Source organism: Poecilia latipinna, unplaced genomic scaffold (genome assembly GCF_001443285.1).
Source record: "Poecilia latipinna isolate Pla-1442-1.1 unplaced genomic scaffold, P_latipinna-1.0 Scaffold402, whole genome shotgun sequence".
Lineage (NCBI taxonomy): Eukaryota > Metazoa > Chordata > Actinopteri > Cyprinodontiformes > Poeciliidae > Poecilia > Poecilia latipinna.
This window is the reverse complement of record NW_015113018.1, coordinates 349,026-374,813: the sequence shown is the minus strand read 5'-3', so window position 1 is coordinate 374,813 and position 25,788 is coordinate 349,026. Positions and strand designations below refer to the sequence as shown.

The following is a 25,788-nucleotide window of genomic DNA, read 5'->3' as shown; positions in this document are numbered from 1 at the left end:
ACGTGCCTAAAAACGGGGGAATTTTATCTTTTTTTTTTTTAAATTTTTTGAAGCTTTTTTTTTTTGTTTTTTTTTTTTTTTTTTTTTTTTTTTTTTTTTTTTTTGTTCAACAAGGACTATGGAGTTAGTTAAGTTTAGGTAAAAAGGAATGGCACTAAATCCAAGGCAACCCTAAAAGAAAACCTGCTCAACACTGCATAAGATCTAAGTTTGGGGTAATATTGACCCACCATCTGGAAAACAAACCTAAACATAGGAATAATGTAATTCTTTAGATCAAAGCACATTAATGTGTTAGAATGGCCTAGACCAATATTTAATTTGCAATAGGACTTGAAAATGGAGGTTTTAAACCTTTCCCAGTCCAATCTGACTGAGCTTGAGCTACTTTGTAAAGATGACGAACAAAAGAAATCTAAACTTAGAACATTTGTGCTCAGCACTGACAGTTACTTAATAAATGTAACAATCTTATTAAAAATAACTATTCTGGTAATTATTACAATACACAACATACCTGTGTGCTTATACATATGTTTATAAGTTACCTAAAATGTAATTATGATTGTCGTCTTGTTATCTAAAAGTTCTGAAAAGCACATTTTTGAAAATACTCTGTAGCTCTCTTAAACATAAAACAGACGCTGAAAGTAACTACAGATGTTGTCAAACATTTTCACACACACAGGGACTGATTCAGAAACATATGGGCATCACATAAGCAAATATGGTTTTCCTGTTGCAAACCTGTACTGTTTCTAGCATACTTTTAACGCATACAAACTCCTTCACACCCTCTCTCTCACACACACAGACACGCACGCAGGCCTATAGCACTGCGACAAAGAGATCAGAGAGACGGGCAGAAAATAATAGAATCTTCATCCCAGTAATCCATATTCATTCTTCTCATCCCTCCTCGCCTCATTCCTCCTGCCCTGCACGCCACGCTTCCCTGTATCTGACATTCAAATGAGTTGTCTTTTCTCCCTTGTTAGACACACACGCACACACACAAACGTTCGCTCTCTCTTTTCGTTTCTCCCCCTCTCCCATGCACACAAACACAAGGATACTCATCCACTTTCTTAGATACTTTCTGCCCCGTTGCACCCGTGATGGCAAATTGAGCGCCTCCCATCTCTCTCCCTCTCTCGCTCGCTCCCTCTCTCTCTTGACTCCTCTCATCTTTCCTCCATCTTCTTCCTCCCCGACACCTCCAGACCGTTTTCCCCTCCCTGTGATTTTACTATAGGCAGGTACGGCTGGATCACAGGCCAAAGAAAGAGGGGGAAATGCCTTTATGTGGTGAATGGGTCAGAGTGCGACACTCAGTGCGATACGTGACACCAAATAAATGCAGTAACAATTGATCTATAAAGAATCTATCTATCCATCTATCTATCCATCTATCTATCCATCTATCCATCTGTCTCATGGTCCTATTAGCGGGAAGATGGAAGTGTGATCATGGTTACCGTGTGCTAACAGGGAGCGTGCTGCCATGGATGACAAATATTACACACACAAACACACGCGCGCACACACACACACACACACACACACACACACACACACACACACACACACACACACACACCCGCGCGCGTTCAGCCATGCAGGGAGAAAACACTTGGTAGATTTCATCACTGCTTGTAATTATGATCCTGTCAGGTCCACAATGTGGCAATCCATAACGACACGCACGCACAAATGCACTCACTCAAACATATGCTGGCCAACGAGCGCACACGCTGGACATATCATTTCACATGTTATATGCCACACAGAGAGAAAACATAGTTCTTATGAGGAACGGTCAAACACAAGCAGGCACAAGATAAACAACAACAAAAAAAAAAGATAACGAAATGTATGTGGAGCATTATGAAAGAGATAATCTGTCCTGTTTTCAGGGAGGAGACGAGAAAGAGTCGAGGCAAGTGTGAAGCTGTTCAAACTAGAATGAAACTGTGAAACAAATATATTTAAATGTGAGCACTATTCATTTTTCGTTATTTGTCCAACATCTTTACTGAGTGAATTAGATCTGGGCACTTGGGCGTGTCTGGCTGAGTGTGTTGGTTTTTTTAGCATTTCCACGTGTGAGTGTGTTGACATCTCTGTCTCCACTGTTGACACCTCATGTGTCAAGGGAACCTATTAGAGACCCTCACAGCCTAACCCCACACCTGACCCCCACCCTAATGTGTGTAGCATGTGTGTGTGAGTGAGTTTCTTCTTTCTCCATTAGGTTTCATATCAAGCATTTTGTTTCAGTTAGGGTCATTATTTAAGGCCACTGTGAAACACCTTAAAGTTCATACAGTGGAAGTTGTTAGTGTATTAAATTGGTTTAACTCCAAAAGTATGGTTTTAGTAAGAAATGTCTTCAAGTTTGCAGAAAAAGAGAGCTGAAAGAGAGGAATCTCCCTCTTTCTCAGTCCATTCAGTATTGTGAATGTATTTTTAACACAATCAGGTAACTATATTACCTTCAATTATTAAGGAAATTCTGAATTTATTAGGGCTGGGACTGTATGTTTCAATGGACTTTAATTAACTTCTACATTTATATTGTGTTCCCAGTACGTCGGCAAATCAAGTGACATTCATAAACAACAGCGGATGATGACAAAGCCGCTTCTCTTGGCCCACTGAGGGTTAATTTTAGCTCCAACAAACAATCTGATGGGACCGTGCAAAAGACTGGTGTCGTCAGCGTCCACAGTTCACATTTCTAAAGAAGTATTCTTTCAAAGAAGTTAATAAATTATCAGTATTGTAATGTTTCATGGGAACAAACCATCCTTTGTACTACACCCGAAAAGTAGAAATACAGCAGTGAAAATGCTTTTATTTTGATGCACAATAACTATCATTTAGAAGTGAGAGCACATGAAGAATTGTTTATTTTGGCTTCCTCTAAAAATCATTTATAGATTGGTCTACATTTTTGGTGTCTTTTTAACTTCAACATTGGTATTATCTAAAGATGAATAACAAATATAACAAAGCGCTTGGTTATTAATTGTCCCTCTCATAATTTTGCCTTCATTGGTCTCATCTTTTTCCTGTCCATCGGCCTTCTGCCATTTCTGTCGTCGACAGACTCGTCTTACTCCAGTTTGTTAGTTTACTCCGTGCTTCCTGTGCCAACTTTGATTTCCTGTCTGTGCCTCCTCTACTTCTCATCACTAATTCCTTCCAAACCTCTCTCTTCTGTCCCGCTGTCTCTCTCGTTTCCCTCTACCTCATCTTCACTCTCTCACTCACGAGTGCACACATCTCGCTCACTCTGTCTTGTCTCTTCAAACTCGCTGAAGCACAACTAAGCCGGGGGTTTGAGTCCCAATGAGAGCGGTTAGGGCAATCAGTGCTTTTCACACCCTCTGATGTTCTTAAAAGGTGGAGGGATCAGACGCCCCCGCTGTACTGTCGCACTTGACACACTGCATGCACGCACACACACACACACACCCTGCACACACACACACACAGACATAGCATGTCTTTATATCTTCACTGGGACTTTGTATTGACTTCTATTCATTTTTCATTCATTTCTGTAGCCTAACCCTACCACTTAGCCTAAACCTAACCATTACATGCCCATTGTCACTAACTGGAGCTGTGCTTTCAGGACATGTGAAGCAGCACTGCTTTGGGCCCAAGAGGGTACACTAGGTCCACACAATGTAATATTTGTTAGAAAACTAGGCCTTGCATGTACCAAATACAAGGCCAAACGCAAACACTCTTTTCATTACCTTGCAAAAGCTTTACTCCCCTATGAGAGTTTTGTCCTGTTATATACAAAACTCACTGGTATTTGATGGAATAGAGCAACAAAAAGTACATGGCTGTGAAGTAGAAGTACGGTAAGGCGTACGGTCAATATTTTTGGCAAAAATCTGAAACGTGTACTGTGGATATGTATTCAGCTCCTTTGAATTTGCCGAAGAAAAGACAGGAAACTAAGTATTTACATAAGATTTAGGTGACACTGCCAATACCATGCTTCACTAAAACCTTTTAAAGATCAGACTCACAGTGCTTAAGCGTTGAAGACTACGTTAGTAATTGCTGCCTTGTCGACAGACGCTCCACCTGTGGATCTCTGCAGCTCTTTCTGAGTCGCCATGAGCCTCTTGTCTGCTCCACTGTCTAATGTTCACCTCAGCTGGTCCGTCTTGGCAGGTTTGCGGTTGTGCCCTGCTCTTTACATTTCCACATGAGAGATCGAATAATACTAGTTGAGATGTCCGAACTTTGGAGTGCTGTTTGGTGTATCCCCGTCTTAGCTGCGGTGTTTCGTGGTCTTTGTAGTGCCGTTGGTGCACTGATGTTTCCCATAAAGCTCTGAGGCATCCACAGAACAGCTGTGTTTGTGCTGAGATTATATTACGTAATAGATGGATGCTGTTTACTAATTAGGTGACTTCTGAAGGAATTTTTGTTGCATTGGATTAAAGGATCATGATAAAAGAGGGTAAATAAATATGCACATCACACTGATTTTCTTTTCTTCTTCAAATAATATGTTGAAAATCACATATACTTTTAGTTCCACCTCGTAGTTATGCACCACTTTACTTTGGTCTGTTATATAAAACTCCAGTGAAACATCAAAGTTTCACATGCCAAAATGTGAGAAGTTCAAGGGAATACTTTTCCAAGGTACTTCATACCTACGGCGATGTGTAATGAAGTCAAAGCTATCAAACTCAAATTCAACATCCAGTGAGTTCCCATTAGTTGGGTGAGAAAGACAATGTTCAAACTTGTCTATTTTCAATATTGTTTTAAAATCTAGTCTGATCATCATAAACTAAGAATAAGCTCTGCTTGGCACCTTTTTCATCTCCAAAGTTATTTTGCAGCCCAATTATATTCATGAAAAATAATAGATGATAAATCAATGACGCTTCTTCCTTTGCCACCAAAATAACTGATCACTCAAATTACTTCTTTATTTATTGGAACAAATTATGGATTTTTAAGTTACCTAAATCTTAGGTAAATCCTTACTTTCCTGTCTTACAAACAGAATAACGTGCATGCATGTGGGATAAAGTCAAGGTTTCGAGCCAAAACGATTAGAAATAGTCCTTGCTGTTGTGCCCGCTAGTTCAGTGGGATCAGGTGTTCATGATGGTGTGATATAGATTGCAGTAAGGAAACTGAATGTACAGATCCACGCTCCACATAATGCGGCAAAGAGCAGTGACGCTATCAGTTTACACCGTAACGGACAACACAGTCACTTTGCACCAAAGTGAAAGATACCCACACTCTCTCACACACACACGCACACACACACAATGCACAAACACAAGATTCAGGAGGATTAATTCACTGCATCATGTCATCAATCCTACCCTGCCCCCTGCGGTTACAAAGGAAGTTAAAAGTTTGTAAAAAAAAAAAAAAAAAAAATCAAAGCTCAGCTGCTCTGATGCTCTGCTCTCACCTCCTTAGCTAATTTCCTTCTCTCATTTCTTTTTTATTGTTACTTAGTTTTCTCATCTTTTTACTCTTCTCTGTTTTTCTATTCTGTTGTTCATCAGTCTATCCTCTCCCGCAGCCTCAGCCAGCATACCTTGATAAACGGAGGCTCTTAGTCACATTGGGGTCAACCAGTGTAAACACACACACACACACACACCTGCATACTCGTGGAAAGGGTCATCCTGGCAGGGTTACTCTGCACAAAGTCAGCTTCCCATAATGTGGTTGCTGTCGCCTGCCTCACACCCTCATGATCCAATTAGGAGCCGCAACTCCTCCAATCAGCTGCTGTGGCGACCAACAGGGTAGATGAGCAGGCAGAGGTAGGCGGAGAGCGCCAATCTCCTAAGTGCTTTTAGAGGATTAGAAGAAGGTGGGTGGAGCGTCGGGAGGGAGGGGAACGCACCGCTTCTCCCTCAAATCTTGGTATTCCTGTATAGTTGCTGAGAGCCAAGCACCAAAATGTCTCTTAGTTTTTATGCCACTCTGCCAAAACAGCAACTTAATTGGTAATATTTTCATGCAGAAGAAAGATGTTAGTCTAGACAACAAGAAAGAGAGCTATGAGAGAGAAACATAGCTGAGGTGATTCTGAAATGACAGTTGAAGGAACGGATGGAGAAGTTGTAGCAGAGCGAGGAAGCAGAAGCAGCTTTTGGTGTAAAATAATGTATCAGAGGATAAGCATGACATTTTGGATCTCTGTGATAAAATAAACATTCTCTTTATTTAAGAACATTTAAAGCAGTGATTCTAGAGAGTTGTATCATTCAGAATGATTTATTTTGAGATACTGAAACAATACAATACTGCTTTTCATTCAACATGGCTTGTCAGTAGGGAGCAGCACATTTCACACTTTGACTACTTTCCACAATCAGAAGGATAGTGTCTTGTCCAAGGGCATTTTAATATTTGTGACTCTGGCTCAGTGATAGAGCAACAATCTTCTGATTAAGGGTTTGATTCTTCACTGGAAACATCTGACCAGAGATGTTGCGCAAGATTAAGTACCACTGATATCAGTCCAAGTCTGTCATGACTGAGTTTCTGCCTGTGCAAAGTACAAAATGGCTGTGACTGAATTGTGGTTACAAAAGTCAGCGTATCAGTGTTACACCAAGCTTATACCTCCCACAGTGCCTGCTGTCCGCTCAACCTCAAACCTGTGTGACGTAAATATCATAATTTGTTTTTGCCTTTTAGGTGTCTCCATGGACTAGATTTGATCTACATTTAATAACAGTACAAAAATGTATATAATAAGCTGGAGAACATTGCCATATTCTCACCATTTTTTTCAGAGTCCAATGAAGAGACCGTAGTTAACTCTTTTAAAACTTCACAACTTCAGGTGTTTCTAAAGGAACTGCAGCTCCACTAAAGCTACTTTAGATTTTATCATTTGTCTTATTTTGTATTTTTACTATGATGGGTTTTACTTTGGTGTTTTTATAGACAATTTACGTTATTTTTTTGTAAAGTATGCATACGTTTCTCTTTATTTGATACATTTTCTTATACTCTTAATTGCTCACTATTTCATTGACATTTAACGGTTTATTCTCTTAGTTTGATCATTTTCACATCTGTTTCTCTTGAGGCTAAATTTATGTCCTTTTGTTTTCAACCTATAAACAGCATTTTGTGTAACACCTGACTGCATAAAAATGCAGTCAGGTGTTACAATCAATGAAGTTCAATTGATTCATTCATTGATTAAATTGATTATATATTTCAGACAGAAATACTGTGATGCAGCTGAGCAATAATTAATAAATAACAGATTTTTCAGTAGGGTCCAACAGGCTAAGTGTCAACAATGCCATTCATAGCACATGAAACTAATGGCCACATCCTTCAGATGCACCACTTCCTGTCTTACCATCAGGAGTTTAGGCTTACTGCGACTGCAAAATATCAAACACTTAGTGCCAACCACACAAACATTTGTTTCATTCTACCGGGTTTTTCGGCACATCGTCTTCAATGCTTTACACATACAATATGAATGTTCAACAGAGTTAATTCAAATGAATGGATTAGCTCAGCAGCTTGTCACGAAGTTCTGTGAAAGCTAAACATCTGCAACTTGAGTGTTTAGGGTGCCTGGTGGATAAGAGCAGCATAACTCATTCAATCATTCGCAAAAGTAATTTTACCCATTTCTCTCCTTCAAAACGGACTCATTTAAAGCGTGTTTGTTGTTTCTGAGGATTAGCTCGAAAGAACTCATCTTAGGATGAAGTGTGGATGTTTATTCTGCATGATTGTCTTCAATGAAGCTTTGCCACGACTGCCTCCCAAGATGCTCACATTACAGACATTACAGCATGGCTGGAAATGGAGCTGAGGTGTAATCAGTGGCTCCGATATCCTCAATCAAAAATGCCTTGATTGAGACGCTGATCAGATACTTGATATAAGACTGGGATATCCCTACACCTTCCACTTTTCTCATTTTACAGAGAGAACCTCTCTTCTTGTTGAGAATCCTTCCCAAACAACATGCAGCAGACAAGATGAAGAGATTTAAACAGAAAAAGAAGCCGAGGAGACGTTTCATAAATTAAGGTCTTTCATTTTAAAGATGCCACTCTACTGCATGCTTTGCATTTTTTTTTAGAAGTAATTTACCTTTCTTTATTTATTATAAGACAGGGGAATGACATGAAGTAAAGGCCAGTGAGTCGGGACTTGAATCAGTAACGCTACATGGAGGACTATAGCCTCTGAATATCGGTCGCAGGCTTTACCCCTGCACCACTGCACCAAAAATACAGAGCTTTAAACATCCTAGTATCACCTTCTCACTTCTCACTCATTTGACAATTTTGCAAACACCCTTTAAACCAGTGGTGCATGGTTTAAGGGGTTTAATCACCATGCACCACTGATTTCTTTGGACATATAGAAAATTTCTGCATCATGAGTCTGAGTTTGATAAACACTAAACATACGCATTACTAAAACAATGTCAGCAAAAGTGCTACTCTGCAGCAATGAGCCAAAAGTACATCTACCCTTTGCTGATGCTAGGTCTGGAATCAGTAAGACTCACTCATCTCAGGATGCTAAAAAAAGTCACCCTGACCTATTTTCTGATTATTTCAGCTACTAATACTTTGAGCATTTGAGGACACTCACAGACTGAATGGGGATTGAACTTTCATCTAAGTGTAGAAAAAAATAAATAAAACAAGACAGTGACATCAAAGCTAAAGTAACATACCTGATCCTGACACAGCAGGACACAGTGAGCACATTTTACCTCCTGATCTCAGTATACACACGTTGTACAAAGTGGGGGTGTGCCATTACTGACATAGCAGGACTTCATGCTGTACAAAATACATTCAGTTTTTCTATGTAAGACAAGGTTTTCAACACACATGGCAAAATAAGCATTGTGATTGCAACTTATTTATGCATTTTTACTATTTAATGTACTGCAGGAAATGGGAACAGAGGCGTAGACAAACCTGATCGGCCAGCTATAAAATGTTAACCAGAAATAAACTTTTTTTTAGCACGTTTTTTTTTCAGGTCAGTATTGTTGTGTTAGTTTAACATTTGCGTGCGGCACACACGGACCTACCACAGTGCAGGTTCTATCCTTCTCCTTTTGCTTGAGGCGTCAGGACCTCAATTAAAGAGAACTGCTTGTAGCAGTCATGAGCTCGACACACGCACACAGTCACACCAACTCACACTGCAAGTACGCACACACAGAGTACCCTTAAAGTATGAATATTTCACTATATCTAAGTCCTTTTACCTTGGAATGACCTGATTGTCCCACTGTGTGTGTGTGTGTGTGTGTGTGTGTGTGTGTGTGTGTGTGTGACTTCATTTCCATAGAGGTATGTGGAAGTGCATTCAATCTAGTGCTCGAATAAAGACATGAACATTAATACAGGCACAGAGGACTTCATCCAATGACACAGAATATTAAAACATTAATGTCCTTTTTTAAGGTTTTACTTCATAGTTGTTAAATGATGGCATGTTTGTCTCAGAATAATAGAGTGAAGCACATTTTAAAACATTAATCACAACAAATTTCCATTTTAACTATTTTTTCCTTCATCTATTAGCAAATAAAACTTACACTTAACGGAAAATTTATTCTCAGAGGTCAAAGTATCATATTGGGGGAGATGTAAGCACCACTGCCTCACATTGAAAAGTTCCCCAAGTCTCAGCTGGAGCCATTCGGTAAACAGTTTTCATACCATAATGGAGTAAATTTATTTAAAAAGACGTTTCGAATTTAGTTTTTCTCCAAGACATCTGATGTTTTCTGGCAACCCAAATAAACCCAAAGTCTATTTGAGTTTTCCAAATAGACTTTAGCATGTGTTGTTGTTTTTTTGTTGTTTTCTTTTATACACATTTTGGCCCGTAAAGAAGTTGTTAAATGTCCAGGGTGGAACTCCATTTGTTTAACTAGAGAATCTTCATTTAAGCCTGCAGGTTTGGGTAAATAACAGTGACGACCGTCTTAAAATCTGCAATACACCATCTTGCAATTACAATTTAAATACTACAGTAACGTTTATGTTTATAATATATTAAAAAAGGGCTTCAGCTTGTGAGAAGTTGCAGAACATTATCTATTTTATATAGGACAAATACTTAAAAATATTAGTATTCAATATTAATATTTAATTCCATAATCCCTTTTGTTCTGCTACAGGGACATCCAATGTTCCATCACCTTTTCTTGAGCTGTGTGTTATGGTTTCAGTTTTTACTATGTTTTTAGGTGAAGGTCATTCTAGTTGTGTAAAATCTTTACATTTGTAAACAATAATATTTTGGGGTTTTTTTAGGACATAAAATTAGACCCAGGGACTTGGACCTTCAAAGTGACACTTACTGTTCAAACACATACAGCCACATTCCACGTCTGCTCAGCCGCACGGTGTTCGTGTTACTCCTGCGAACAGAGGAAGAGAAAACATATTTACCAGGTCTGTTAAAACAACATATTTTAGGACAGGTGAGGACAGATTATCATTGTGTGGGTCGTTGCATCAGATGTTATCCAAATTAAGAAAATGAAAAGGAAGCCATTAAGGTTCTTAATCCTTTTTGCCCTATTTTAAAGATGTGTAAAAAAAAAAAACGCTGCTCATAAAACTAGACCATAAATTAATTTAATCTAATGAATGAATGAATTAGCCTCCTGCCAGACTAATCAAGCTATTGGTCAATCTGCTTCTTTCATAGAATTGAACACTTTCCACAGATGGTCAATTAAACCATTTATTAGTGACTAGGCAGAAATAGAACTGCTGCCATTATTATGTACAGAACGGAGTCACTTAATAATAACTATTTCCTATGTGAGTTTAGTTAATTGTGCATTTGGTGTTTCAACAAGATAAAAAGTTATCGGCTTTTTTTTAAAGGTTTTATTTTATGGCATAAAATAATGAATTATTCTGGAGCAGATCTGATCTTAATCAAATGTGACAGGCAAAGATATATAGAGGTTAGCTCTCACACACACAGCTGAGTGGTGGAAAGGGAAACCCGAGCCTGACCAGAAGAGGGATAACAGAAGTCCAAGAATAGTGGCAATCGATGGATGGGTAGCTGGATGCATAGGAGGAGGAAGGGAGGTTGGAGAAGTGAGAGATGAGTGGTCTCCTGGGTGAAGTGGTGATAGTCTTGCTCTGTGTCTGTGGGACAAAGTCCTTCCCAAACTCAGGTGAGAGTGGCAGAAAGAGGAAGAACAGAAAAAAGGAGGAAGTAGAAAATAACAAAATCTAAAAGTGAACAGAAGGTAGAGTTCATTTTAAACCCCATAAAGTAATGTTTCCGTTTTAAAATTGGAAACTGGTTAGTACTCGTATTATACTTTAAACTTGTAAAGAAGAAATATATTCATTGTTTGAGATCACTTTGCGTCTGATTATGTAGCAACACCAAAGCAAACACCTTGTCCAACTTTGAGATGATCTGGAGCGTTCTGAAAATAATTTTTGATATCCAGTGTCTGAATATGTTTTTTCTTTTTCCCATGACTTTAGTTAGAGATTTTTCTACATCCAGGCTAAAAGAATATACAAAAATAAAATGTAATAAAAAAATAAAAAATAAAAAACAGACCATAGGCTGAAAAATATAAAAATAAAAAAAGCATAAAGAGCTTAGGATGTTTTTGCAGACACACTACATTCTTTCATTGACAAACAAATCCCCAAATATGGTACAATAAAATGATACTAATGTCCTGAAAATGTGTATAAGACAACACTTCAAGAAAAATGTGAAGAGAACCCGTTTCACAGATAGCACACACAGCCACATAATAGAATCACTACTGCATAAACACACACACACACACACACACACACACCTCTAGAATAGCTGTAAAAACAGGTATTGATGAGAGGGCCTAGTCAATGACCATCAGAGGAAAACAGAGACTGCCATTAGCCAGGCAGTCAATCGCTAAAGCATTCAGGGTAATTCTAGCACACACGTACACCCAGACATGGGGATACACATATCGACAGCAAGAAGACACCCCTCAGGGACGTCTTAACCACATACAGGTGCATTTACACAAAAATTTAAGTGAAATTGCATCTGTTTTTCACATTCACCTATAGTATTATGGGTTATGGAAATATTCACTTCCTTTTTCAATCATATACTGCTTGGCATGCCTCTGCAATATTCCAGTCTTTCCATCTAATTTTTTAAGTGTAATTTTTGTACTCAACTTCCTCTTTGTTTGTTTTTATCTCTATTTCATTGTCTTCTTGTCTTTCCCTTAACCAACGGCCCTCTTTGGAGCAAAGAAGCGATTGGTTGCTCCTGGGGGGGTCTTGATCAACTCATTAGTTCAGAGCAGTAGTTTGTGTGTATGTGTCCACATGTGCATGAATGGTTGGGATGATTGTGCATTAGCTGGTCATCTAATCAATGGGAAAAACCACTGAGCCTGTGCCCCTGCTTATGTTACTATCGGGGCTATTTATAGAAAAACGCACATGTTCACGGGAACCTTCAGAATCAACTTCATTCTCAAAAGAGACTTTTTTTTTTTTTTTCAGAAGACAACACCAGAGAGCATGCGATGGAAACTAAAACAACATACGTAATCCAACTAGCACAAAATTGAAAAAAATGGAAAGTTAAGCGTCGCAGTGCCTTCAAAATGTTCACCGAAACGTTTGTTAAAATTACTTTGGAATTCTATCAAAATGCAAATAATTAAAACAATGACACTTTTTTTTCTTAGACTTCCCTTATTGTCTCCCCCCCCCCCCCCTCTGCGTTAGTTACTTCCCCCTCCTTATCTGCCTTTTCTAGTGGGAGTGAGACAGATTAAAGTCGGTGCTGGTTTTACTTATCGTACTGTAGCCAGCTCAACCCTCCGAGCAACAGAATGAGAGCAAACTGCAAAGCCACTCAACACAGGGCGGGAGCACAATGCTAAAAGTGTATGAGGAAACACACACACTGTGGTTAGTAAGATTTGCTTCACATTTCAACGCCATGCGTTTATCTTTTAGAAACTTTGGCTCTTAACTCAACTTTTAACACCAACATTGACACATCTGAGTATTACATGAAATATATGTTAAAAAAACGGGACATTGTGCATGTTTTTGTCTTATAGTCAACAAAAGGGCTTTAACAATATGTTGAAACAGCTCTGTTGACCATTTGCCACATAATAATCCTTGTAGTAAAGCCAGGCTGTCATCTTCATGCATGTCTGTGTTTGCATCAGTGCATGTGTGCTGTTAACTAACTCTTACCCCGACACCCACCCCCTTTATTGTTTGTGTGTTACTCAGAGGTCCCACAGTCCTCTGATACACAAGCAGCACACAAACAAGGATTCTCACAAACAGTTAGAGCCTAATGAAGCAGAACTCAGCCTGGTGCCCATTAGCCTGATAATTAATAATTTCTCCCTGCCTCCTAACACACTTATCAACAAGCAGGGGAGAGTGTATGTGTGTTGCATTTAAAAGTGCGTTGGGCGCATTTGTCTGTTTGCTCCTGCCATTGCTTGTACACCTTGGAAGGTGATGTGTGCACCGTTTGGGCATTCACATGGCAGGTTAAATAATTAAAATGGAATAAAATATACAAATTCTAACAGTACAAATAAAATAATAAAGCCATTTGTGTTTGGTCAGCGATGTTTTTGTTGCAACAATGCTTCTTGGAAGAAATCGTTCACTGTTGGAAACCATTTCCCTTTGTATGGTGGCATATTTTTATGGAAAATGCTTCTGTGTGTTGAGCAGCAGAGTAGAGGCTCCCATGACTTGTCAGTTCATCTTTACTAATGCAGTCTCTTCTCCTATTGGCTCTTCTTGTTTGGTGTCATTGTTGGACTGGATGATAGAAGTCTGAGTTATTTGTGTTGCCCTGTATTAGACGGAAACCTGTCCAGACCCACAGCTGTACAAAGACAAGCAGGTACAGACAATGGATGGGGGGACTGATGGATGGATGGATTGAAGCTTGAAGAAACATGATGGTGGGAATTTAAATGTCTTGTCATTTCAAGGTGGGAAGTCTGTCACACATTGGAGAACTATACCATCCCACAACAGTCTGGCAGCTCCTCTTCATACTGGTCATACTGGTCACTGTTGTGGGAAGCAAATCCATTCTTCAGTCAGCATTTAATGCTAGTCTGCTTTTAGGGATTGTTGTTTTCACATGACTCCATTTTCTGTAATATTCTTCAATTATTCCTGATTTATTTCAGTTCATCTTTGCTGACTATTTCCTCTGCCAACAATTTAGTCTCATTTGCATTAACTCTTTGCTTGTTCCCTGTTTCTGTTGTTAAAGTTTTGTTCAGTGTCCAGTTTTTGACTTTCTTCCATCACTGTTCTTTGAATTTTGGGATGATACATCTTATCCTTTTTCATCCAGTGTCTCTGTTCATTTCATCTTCCATACCACCTGACCTCTACTGTCTGTCCTCCCCTTCCTGTTTTCTTTGTTCTTTCCTCTTGATAATTACTATGACTGTGGTAATCTATATATTGCTGGAGACATGAGCAGATACAGCAAAAGGAAAAAGTAAAGCACAAAGAATGTATGAAATAAAGAACGACATATTGCAGAAGAAATTAAGGGTTCAGCTCTTTTCCCCCCTAAATTTCCTTTTTCTCCCCTCCCTCACCCTATTGCCTTTTTGTTTAAAGTTCATGTTTTTGTAACTCTTTTTCTCCCACTCTCTCTACTTCTGTTCCCTCCTTCATCTCGCTTTTCTCTGTCTGTGTGAACACAACATCAAAAGGCTCTGACTTAGATAAAGAATGACAGTATTTTCTATTGGTATGCAGGCAGACATGTCTTCTCCAAAGTGTTAGTCTAAAGGCCTCCGTTAAGTGTTTGTCAAGACTTAAAGTCATTGTTCTGCTCTCCTCTCCTTTAGATCTCAGAACTCTTTCCATTTCTTTTTCTGTCTCGCTTCTTCTACCCTTTTGTACTTTGATGGAACATTTAGTTCTGCGAGTGTATTTGTTTATCACACAAAGGTGGGCACATTTATTAATATCCTGAGTAAAGATGTGTAAGTAGACCTTGAAAAATTAGGAAACAATTCAAACAAATGCAACCAAAATTTTTACAGTTTACACTTAAAAAGAAAAAAAAAACTCATCAGATTTTTGTGTTATGACCAAACACAGACGTCCTTTTCTTTTAGTTACTTGCAAGAAAGCTGGAAAAAGAACCATGGAAAACAATCTCCAAATCTCACTGTTGAAGAACTGCAGCAGCAAATGACCTCTTAATTTCACAAATGTAAATCGCAATCGTTGCATGTCATCTACATAGCAACAACTGTATTGAAGTGATGCCTGAGAAAAATGTCTGTGCTCACAAAAAGCAAAATTTGCTGCAGTGAGACTGTAACTAGAACTGCCTTGGTCGAAAGAGACCAAGACTGAACATTTAACAACAAGCAGTCCAGGTTGATTACCCATGAAACAAACAAATAACATGTAGAAAACACACTTCTTGTCCACCGTTAACTATGAAAGAGGACCTGTGATGTGGGCCTGTTTCTCCATCTGAACCATGTAAGAGTTAATAGCATTATTACATGTTTATAAACTACCTGGTGAATTTTGGAGTAATAAATGACAGATTCTATCACAAAGTCAAACATGGACCATCTTTCAGTGTTATATTAATCATGTATTAGTCAAAAAGGTAAGTCAATAGTCGATAACATAAACAGACAATCCAGTGTCACGTTTAATGATTCTTAGTTTCTGAGGGTTATGAATTATTTTGATATTGATGGAAGGTTTAGTGAGGCATCTCCTCATCTACTCCCTACATCTTGACCACTGGAGATTGGTACCTGTCCCCCATGTGACCCTGCAAGGACAAACAATATATATTTGATCAGATGGCAAAAATATATATTCATCGAGAGAAACAAAAATAATCTGTTTTTAATAATTATCTCTGAAAGTATCATGTGAACAACATTTCATAGACTTGGAGAGAAATGCTATTATGTGAAAATTTCAATGAAAACTGGAACATTGGATACCCGATAGGTAAATTTGATACGTTGTTCGACCTCAATGAAAAGTGGTTGACTAACCTGACCTGATGTCAGAAGATACAGGCCAACACACATTTCATTACTGGGCCCCAAATACAGAAAATACAGAGACTGCTACGGTTTTAGAACATTTTTAAATTAGTAAGAATAGTTTGATTTATCAACAAGAAATTGAATAGTGGCAACTATTCAGTAATTGAGGCATCTCATGTTGTAACAAACACTATTAAAATGCTTTGTCTGTTGCTTTTTTGATGGGATTATCTCTGTGCTTTTGCCATTTTCCTCTCCTATTTCATCACTGCAGTTTAAATTCCTGTTCCTCTCACGCTGCTTTCGGTTCCTGCCGTCTACCTCGGGATGCTTCCTCCCCTCTCTCACAGGAAAACGTAAGCCATTTATGTGTACATGTGTATTATCGTCCCATTCCTAACAAGGTTGCACTCAGGGCCTGTAAACAAAACGTCTCTTTCTTTGATGTCCAACGCAACGTTCTATAGGGCGGAACTGTTAATCGCTGATAACCCTGCAGCGTGTCATCTATTGCTGTCGCTCCATGTGTCTCATCCTCAATCTTCAATTGTTGTCCTCCTGTCTCTCTGTTGTTTCACCTCTTACCTCTCTCCTTTTTTTTACTGCTCACTTATTGTCTTACTGCGGTTTTCTCTCCTTTGTATCCTTTCGTCAACCCCTCCTTTCATCAAGCCCGTTTTCACAAGAGAGTTTGCATCTTGTAGTGCTGTACCGCTGATCGCCATTTTAGTGCGTCAATGGCGTGAGTGTATTGGTGCCAGTAAAGCAGATTATGAGTTGATTTTGGCAAAGGAGGCTGGTAATTCTTTTAAACCAACAAAACCATCCCATTAGCCTCCTGCTGATGTCCTGAAAACAAGGCACTGCGATGCTCCCAAAACACACTAGAGTCCACAGCTGAACATGCACGGTTCCACGAGAAACTAACTGGAACAATTAAATTATACAAGCAAGTCAGCAGCACAGACAAACAAACCTCTTATGGTAATTTTTAATTGTTACATTTTTTTTTTTTTTTTACAGTTCCAATTTGTAGTTTGATATCTTTTTCAGTGACGCTGAGGCAGGTAAATGTCATATCTTTTAGGAAAATGAAAAGGGCCTGTTGTTGCTGTCGTTTTTCAGAAATCACTTTGTCTTCCTCTCTTTAACTCAGTTTAGTTGGTCCAACATCTTTATATGCTTTTGACATTAGCATATATAGTGCAAGTTTGTTAGCAAAAAAACTATTGCGCCCCAAACAGTCCTTCAGAGAGCCTCCAAATGATCAGATACTTATTAGCTGAACAAATAAGAAAGTACATCACAGTGTGTCAGACAGAGCTATGCTGACCCTTCACCATCCCTGTGTGAGTGAATCTTCAGGTTGCTTGCTTAATCTAATACGAGATTAAATGTGTTGACATTTGAGTAACACTGGAATTGATTCTGCAGCATATATGACATAATGCTATGTGCGGCTGTCATAGCATTAACACTGACAGCAAAAGTTATCTGCAACCTAAAAACATAAACGTGGGCTGAGATATTACATATTACAGGTATAGATTAGGGTGATGTGGTGTCAGTAAGTCGCCATGTGTTTTTTGTCAAACTTTCATCCTCTTGACTAAAAACCACCGATAAAAAGCGTGTGGCTAAAGCGTGTGGCTAGCCAATACAGTCTGGTATGTTAATCAGCTGTGAATTTCTCCTACTTCCCAAAACAGCCCGGAATTACTCTGTTAACAAGCCAAATTCAAACACACATTTTAAAATCTCAGAAATTCTTGTGGTTTCTCCATGACTTCAAAAAAAAAAAAAAAAAAAAAAAAAAAAAAAAAAATCACTATTTTCTGCTATTAACTTATTGTGCTAATTCACTATAAATTGGTGGCTCTTATCAGTCTAGTTTACTTGGCACTAAATCTGTGTGTAGTACAGTGTCAACATACTTAAAGGTGATCCTGTCACACAACACCAAGCAGAAATTAAATAGTGCGATATGGTTATTAAGGCCATTGGAAGACCTCAGTGTTCAGGCCCTTATATTATAATTAAATACTCTGAAGTAACATGCTTAATTAGTGAAAATCTAAAAGTTGCCTCAGACTCAATGCTAACTTTAGTTTAAATAAATGCTTCACAAATTATAATACAAAAACTGTACTTCACATAGACTCATCATGAATATTTATTAAGTGTTTGTTTAAGATCAACACTAGTACCAGTACTATTTTAGAAAACAACATCTTGCAACAGTGCAGACAGAGAATAGGATCTGGCCAGACTGGCAGGGAGGCAAACAGGCAGTGGATTTGGGCTCTATGACTTGCTGCATGGGGATACACACCAAGAAACACACCAACACACACATTCACCAGTTGGAATATCCAGAGCTTCCACTGAACAGGATTACTTCTGTCATGGGAAGACTGGTATCCCCTCATCAGGGCACACACACACTCGTACACAACACCCCATAATGGTTCACTGGGCAACCTGATAAGAATGTGTGTGAATTTCTTAGTGCATGTGTGTGTGTGTATGCTGAGAAGTCTCTGATGGCAAGGATTAGGGACTCTTGACTCTTGACAGTCTCTCTGCAAAGTACCAATCAGCATAAACATGCTCTTCTCTCTCTCTCTCTCACACACACAAAACATGGACTTATGCTTCAGATTTTACTTTAATGCTTTGTTTAAAACATCTTTATGAGAGATATTGAAGTACCTAGTATGTTTGACATTATAATGTTTATGCTTTTCTATATCTGCCATTCATTAATGTAGAAACATGAATGAATTCAAGCTAGACATTTTTCACACTTAAGGTATGTGCATGCATTCAGGGTTTTGTGTTGGATCTCATAAAACAGGCAAGCTGAATGGCTAAGTGTAAATGTTGACCATTTGTACATTTAAGACACAAATGGTCATAGAATATGACTTCTATTGGGAAAACGTAAACACACACCCAGCATTAATCAAGTGGCAAAAAAGCTCTGTAGTATATCTATCTATCTATCTATCTATCTATCTATATATATATCTTAAACTTGTGCAGTTTAAGAGAGTGCAGTTGCATAGGTTTAAGAAAGGTTTGAAAAAAATAAATGGAAGGAACATTAAGATCTGAGAGGAAGAAGACAAGATGTATGTTAGAGGAAGGGAAAGGCAGCACTTAACCCCTGGTTAGTGGGGTTAGGTCCCTGTGGGAGTGGGGGAAGAAGGTCTGTTCTCACACACACACACACACACACACACACACACACACACACACACACACACACACACACACACACACACACGTACAGTAATACACAAAATACACTATGGTTGCGTCTGCAAATATAAAAATTCACTTTCACGCTCACTGTGTATCAAAATGCAGACACTTTCATAGGTTTGAATTCTTAAGGGGCACATTTGGACCTGAAAAAAATCTGACTCCAAACATCCCTCTCCCACCTCCTCACCCCCATTCATTTTCACACACAGGAATATGCAATCATGCAAACAGACACACATGGATATCGGGATTTGGAAAAAGCCTAAAAAACTCTTGAGTTTGTAACAACTCTCTCAAATTCTTTCAAGTTCCAATAAAAATGACAAAAGAAAATTACAGTGGGGAACATTTGGGTAAGTTATGTTATTACACAATGAAACAGACAAAAGATAAAAGAGGCACAGGGATAGAAAAATAAGCTACAAAAAAATTAACCAGACAGAAAAACATATATATCTATATACAGACAGCAAAAAGAGGAGCAAGTGAGTGCAACTCAGAGACAGAGCATCAATTATTTAGGAAAGGTAACGTGAAGCTTCCTTGGATCAGGCAAACTGCTGGCTCTTCCCCAGAGAAAAGAGAGAATGAATTAGGGTGAATTTATTAGAGACTTTGCGTGTGCATCTGTGTGTGTGTGTGTGTGTGTGCAAGTACCGATACTGTCCAGGCAGCCACCTTGGTTTCTGAAGCTGTGCGGCTGCATTGCCAGAGACCCACACACATGCACACACTCACAAACACTCATCCTGAGAATCCCAAGCCTGTTTCCAGGTTCATTAATAAAACAGCAGCTCTTTATATGTGCTCTTCCCCTCGCTGTCTTGCCTTTCATCCTCTGTTTGTTCACACACACTATGGGATTTTATTGTGTGTGCGCGCGTGTGTGTGTAAACTCCAACTGGGATTTAGGCATTGCCCGACTGTTTGTTCATCAGTCAGACAATAGTTGACCCTGCTGTGGTACATAACAAAATCTGATCCCTCTTTTATCATGGGTAAAAGGAAGCACCGTTCAATCCCAGCTTTATACGGTTTCTGTTGCTAAATTGCTCCAGTTGATTCTGACTTTTGTTGCTGACGTCAGAAAACAATACATTAGTAGATTTATTTTATTCAAGTAGGAATAATTTTAAATTTATTGTAGAGGATAGATTATGGAAACACAATTTCTTTTAAATAGGAAGAAATGTAATTTTTCTGGAGATTAAACGGAACTACTTCAATCACTGCTCAATTTTGGGATTTGAAATGCTACTAATAATCTCAGATATTGTTATTGTTGTTTGACTACAGATTGTAAAAGTAACACCTTGTGATAAGATTGATACTTTTTGGTCCTTTATTAGTGTTCAGAGATAATAAAACATGTTTTTTTTGTCTGATCACAACTGGAATGTGCATTCTGGGATATAAAATACTTTTTGAATCCACTGAATTTTCAATACTTAACCTCCTGCTTTGTGTGAATTACTTTAGCAAAAAATGTCTCAACAGAACTAAATGGTCTTTTTGTTGCTGAAAACACTATTGCAGGCATAAAACAACCAACAATATAGTTGAGCCTGAGTTACCACAAGACTTGCAGAATTTGTAAAGACATAAATGTGCATTACACATTGTGTCAGAATTAATCTTAAATTGACCACTTCTAATTTTTAAGCAAACGCTTTTACTTTTCACTTATCTTTCATCACTTATATAGAGTTTTTCAGGTTGTCAGTTCAAGATTTTTGCCTCCCCAAAATTTTACAAAGTATGTCGTACTTTATTTGGTATTGGTAATAAGTTTGAATTTTTGGGATCATGTGAATGCTTGTTTGCAGCTAAAATGCTTGCCGATCCTTTTGGCTCCAGAAACAGAAAAACCAGGTAACCCACTGAGACAAAGGTCTCTTTAACAAGGGTGATCTAGCCAAGAGGGCAGCAGCACACACACTTTACTTGTGAATGGCTCTATTCATAAACAGTACTCTTAAAAAAAGTTGTGTAGTTATGGACATTAAAAAAGATTAAGTGGGTTGATAGGTGCCATTTATTTTCACTGTAATATCTTGAAGATAGCAGCACTGTTTTGTAGAACAAATTTAAAGTTTTCAATGAGACAAGTTCAGACATTTTTTATTCAATTTGCAGACTAATCCAAGCCTAGTTCTGTCCAAACACAAGGATATCACTAGAGCATGAAGTATAGATCAGGTAGTTACTTTGAGAAATCCACAAAGAAAGGCCAAGTAGAGTCTTATAGACTGATGTCAACCAAAGAGTTTACTTTCTTATACTTAGAGAGGGCAACTTACAAAATCTTACAGCTAGAAAATTGCAAATCTGGTCTTTCATCAATACCACACTACCACATAATTGACATAAGTATTCAGCAAATGGGGTATCTCATGCTACGCTATGCAAACACCTTGTTTGCACCTGTGAAGATTCACTCACTCACCTCTGCATGCCGAACTGTTGAACTGAGCACATTCTGACTTATTCTCTGATTGATTCACCTAATAATTATTTGCCCAATTAGAGGCACTCACAGACCATTAAACCATTAAAATGCTTGATGGAAAATTGGTGACAAAGTGAAATGCAAAAGTATGCCCCCTGTTCTGATGCAATTGAAAAATGAATGTCACGCCTTAAGTCTAAATACACAATCAATATTCAAAGTGGCTGTGCATTCAAAACAACCCACATACTTCTAAGAGTCACATTTTTTTTGACATGCCAACATACAGGATGAGATAGAAAACTGTATGACAGTAGTCTTAAGATTAATCGCTGATGAGGATGTGTTGGATTGGGTGTCAATCAATGAAGAAAATACATAAATCTAAGTTGGGAGAACGTAATAGGAAATAAAACATAATCAATAAAACCTAACTAATGCAATCTTTCATTAATAACCTTGTCATATTTTCCCCCCAGGATCCTCTTCAAGCCATACTGTTGATCTCTCTCTCGTCTGTTTCTACTAAACATTTGTCTTCCCCATTAATCTCATTCTCTTATCCTCCAACTGGAAAAACTAATTTCTTTTTTCTCTGTCTGTTTATCAACCCTGCCTCTGTGTTATGTCTGAATATAATTGTATTCGAAGTATCAGCTGAATATCAAATATACAACTAAGTAATGTAAGTCTCATGTAAGCTTGTGCAAGCTGTGTGTGTGTGCCTGTGCTTTTTTGGTTAGTGTGAATTCATAATTATCTTAAGTCTGTGAATGCAGATGGCTCAGTCAGCGGTTCTGTCTCCAACTCGGCAGCTGTATCTTTTTTTGCACCTCTGTGACGTGTCTGCGTGCAAAGGTGTGTGTGTGTGCGCGCGTGCGCGCATGTGTGCATGTGCATGTGATATCTGGAATAGGGATCTAAACAGTTTTCCAAATTAGAGAAGGGAGACGTCAGAATGCTATTGTAAGAGATCCACTTCCTGTCTGATAAGCAAAAATCTCCCTTTCTTCCATCAGACCTCGCTCCCTCTCCCTTTCTCTCTCTCACACACACACACACACACGTGCACACACGCATACACACACACGGAAATAGAGAAATCCTGACAAGCAAAATTTGCTTTGTATTTCTTTACACTCTGTTCCTTCCATCGTTTTGCCTTCACCTCCCATCATTCTCTTTTTTCTCTCCTTTTTTCTAATAAGCACAGGTTTACTGCTGAGTGTGGGCAGAGCAGATGAAGCGGGAGGTGAAGACAAAAAAAAAAGAAAAAGAAAGAGGTTCATGCAAAACTGGAGGTACAAGAGAAAGAAAAGGGGGACGATTTAATGCCTTTACCAGTTCTTATAAGTGTTCACAAAAACACACTTTATCTCATTATATGTGCAAATTACTTGTTGACTTCTGCTTTTAAACTTTGCTTAAAACTTCCCCTCTCCCATGTTTTTATTCTGGTTGACCTGTTTTGACATGTTATTTATCATAATTATTAAAATATATCAGTATGTCAACCATCCAACTATTTCCCATATTTCCTGAGAGAAAACTAGATATTACAATTTAATGGTATTAAGTCACAAAGTTGATGGATAAAACCAGTTACATTAATTGAATCAAGAGGTTTTTCCATAATTTTGCCACATTGAATTGACATGTATTGTTGACATTTGTTATAATATTGAGCTAATGTCTTCTTTTTGAATCAGCCTAGGTAACTAAATCTCTTCCTTCCTCCTAAAACACTTCTTCCAAAACAGAAATGTCTATTTTAAGTGATTTTAATTTTAAGCTAACTCCTGTGAAAAATGAAGCAAAAGAGGTTGTGCAGGTGCTACAGGGCAATATGTTACTTTGGCACTGGTTTGAAATAGTTTAATAAACCAGCTTCCTCTTAGATAAAATTTCTCGGACATGAGAGTGTTTTTAATTCTAACGTCAACAGAAATCATGTTGAATTAAAAATATTAAAGGCGCATTATTTCACAGTACTAGAACTAAAACCGTAATTCTAAATGAAACAATGATTTGCAAAGCCTCACACTGAGTCAGCCAGAGATTGCATGGAGACTCTGAAAATTAATCTAATCATGAACAACCGGTGATCAGCAACTTTAAGGCTGAAAAGCAAACAGAAAATAAAAAAAAAAGTTGTAGATTCAGCTCTAATAATAAACAGCAACAGCAATAAAATAATGGATTTGTTATAGTGAATGTGTGTAATTATGCAGTAAAATAAATGCTGGACACTTAGAGTCATAACTTAGAGCCTGTAGACTCAGGTGAACACAGAAGAAAAATGAGGTAAAATCCAGCATATTCATTAATCAGAGCTTTATGAGGATGGTTATAAGATATGGCTGACTAAATGTGAAGCTGCTGTATGTTTATACATCTCTGTGTGGACGCGCGCATTAAGAAGGGTGAGTGGGTGGCATGTATTTGCCTGTGGGTCACAGTAGGCCCATCTGCTATAGACCAAACCAAATCAAACACACTGTGAAGGAAACCTGACTTCCTCTCTTACCCTTTCTTACAAACACACACATCCACTATAGTTATTCATATACAAAGGTTTCTGTGTGTGTCATTTCTCGAGCGCCCGTAATGTTCTGCTGTTTCCAATAGGTACAGTGGAACAGTCATGTTATGTTGTGGTGAACAGGAGAAAGGAAGAAAAAGGTAAAAGTTTAATGGTAAGAACTTGAAAACCAGTAATGAAAATGAGAATGAAAAACAAGGTGGTGAGGGAACAGGAGGACAGAAAAACTCTGTGGTGTCGCCAGAGGCATGTTTGTGTGGAAACTTGTTTTTAGGATAGATTTAGTCAGGATTTAATAATAAATTTACCTGCAAACAAAAGAGAAACTGACCACGAAACATAGTCATATAACCACGACAAAACTAAATGTAAATTCTCAAAGGGGACAGAAACTACACAACATTTAATTATTCTCTTCCAAGAAATAAATTTAAGTCTTTGCACTCTCTCTCAAGCGCTGCTAATTTCTCAGTTAAACTGTTGGGTCACTATTTCCAACAACAGACTACCAAAAAGAAAAATAGAAAATGATTCTTTCACATATTTTTGCAACTACTAACCATCTTTCATGCACTAACAAAAATAAATCTTTCCTATTTTCTGTAAACTTCAAGAGGGGAATTGAAGATGTTTTCAGTCTCTACGTCCTACATCCTGAAATAAGAACTGAAATGAATATGCATAAAGCAAAGCGCTACATGCAGGTGACATGGTTGACTTGTGTTTCTGCAGCAAAACACGGCGCCAGACAGATGTTTTCTCCGTCTCTTCTCTTTAGGAGGACAACAATGAGAAATCTCAGGGTAATCTCAGGAGAACCCTTCTTTCACTCAGTAAATGAAAAACCAACACACTAATGATGCTAAAACACATGCAAGGAAGCAGACTGGAATGGAAGCTCAGATGTAAGCAGAAACACACACAATCCACCTCATAGAGTCAGCTTCTTTTTACATGGCACATTTAAGTGAAAATTCCTACTTTTTCCTAGTTTTTATGTAACTTTGCTAAATAGATAAATTCTACACACCAATGTAAAAATGACAGATTTTTGTGACAGAAATCAAGACCACAATATATGATTTCAAAACATTTAATATGTTCGAAGCCATTAAGGTTTATCAAAACCATTGAGAAACCTTGGATATTAGCTTTTTTTTTTTTTTTTTAAACAGACACAGCATTCTGATTCCCAGCTGTAACATTTATTTTTGGTCCCATCTGAACACAGCAGCTTATTTCATATATTTTTCTTACACAGGACTTCTTTAAACAATGGCCTTGGTCTTGTCACACATTACAATAAAGTTTCCCCTTTTACTTTCATGCAAAAAAAAAAAAAAAAAAAAAAAAAAAATTAGGAAGCAGTTAAAAAAAAATTTTTGAATACCTTGCGCAAAAGACCAA

At 38.1% G+C, this 25,788-nt stretch overlaps 1 protein-coding gene across 5 annotated transcripts in view; it reads right to left on the bottom strand.

The window, feature by feature from the left end:
• The window catches only part of esrrga (estrogen-related receptor gamma a), a 254,277-nt gene that overhangs the window by 93,289 nt on the left and 135,200 nt on the right, over positions 1 to 25,788 (bottom strand). For all 5 annotated transcript variants that reach the window (XM_015037362.1, XM_015037360.1, XM_015037358.1 and 2 more), the window contains exon 3: positions 10,394 to 10,453. In XM_015037362.1, the coding sequence (XP_014892848.1) occupies positions 10,394 to 10,453 (60 nt within the window). The remainder of the gene's footprint in view (positions 1 to 10,393; positions 10,454 to 25,788) is intronic.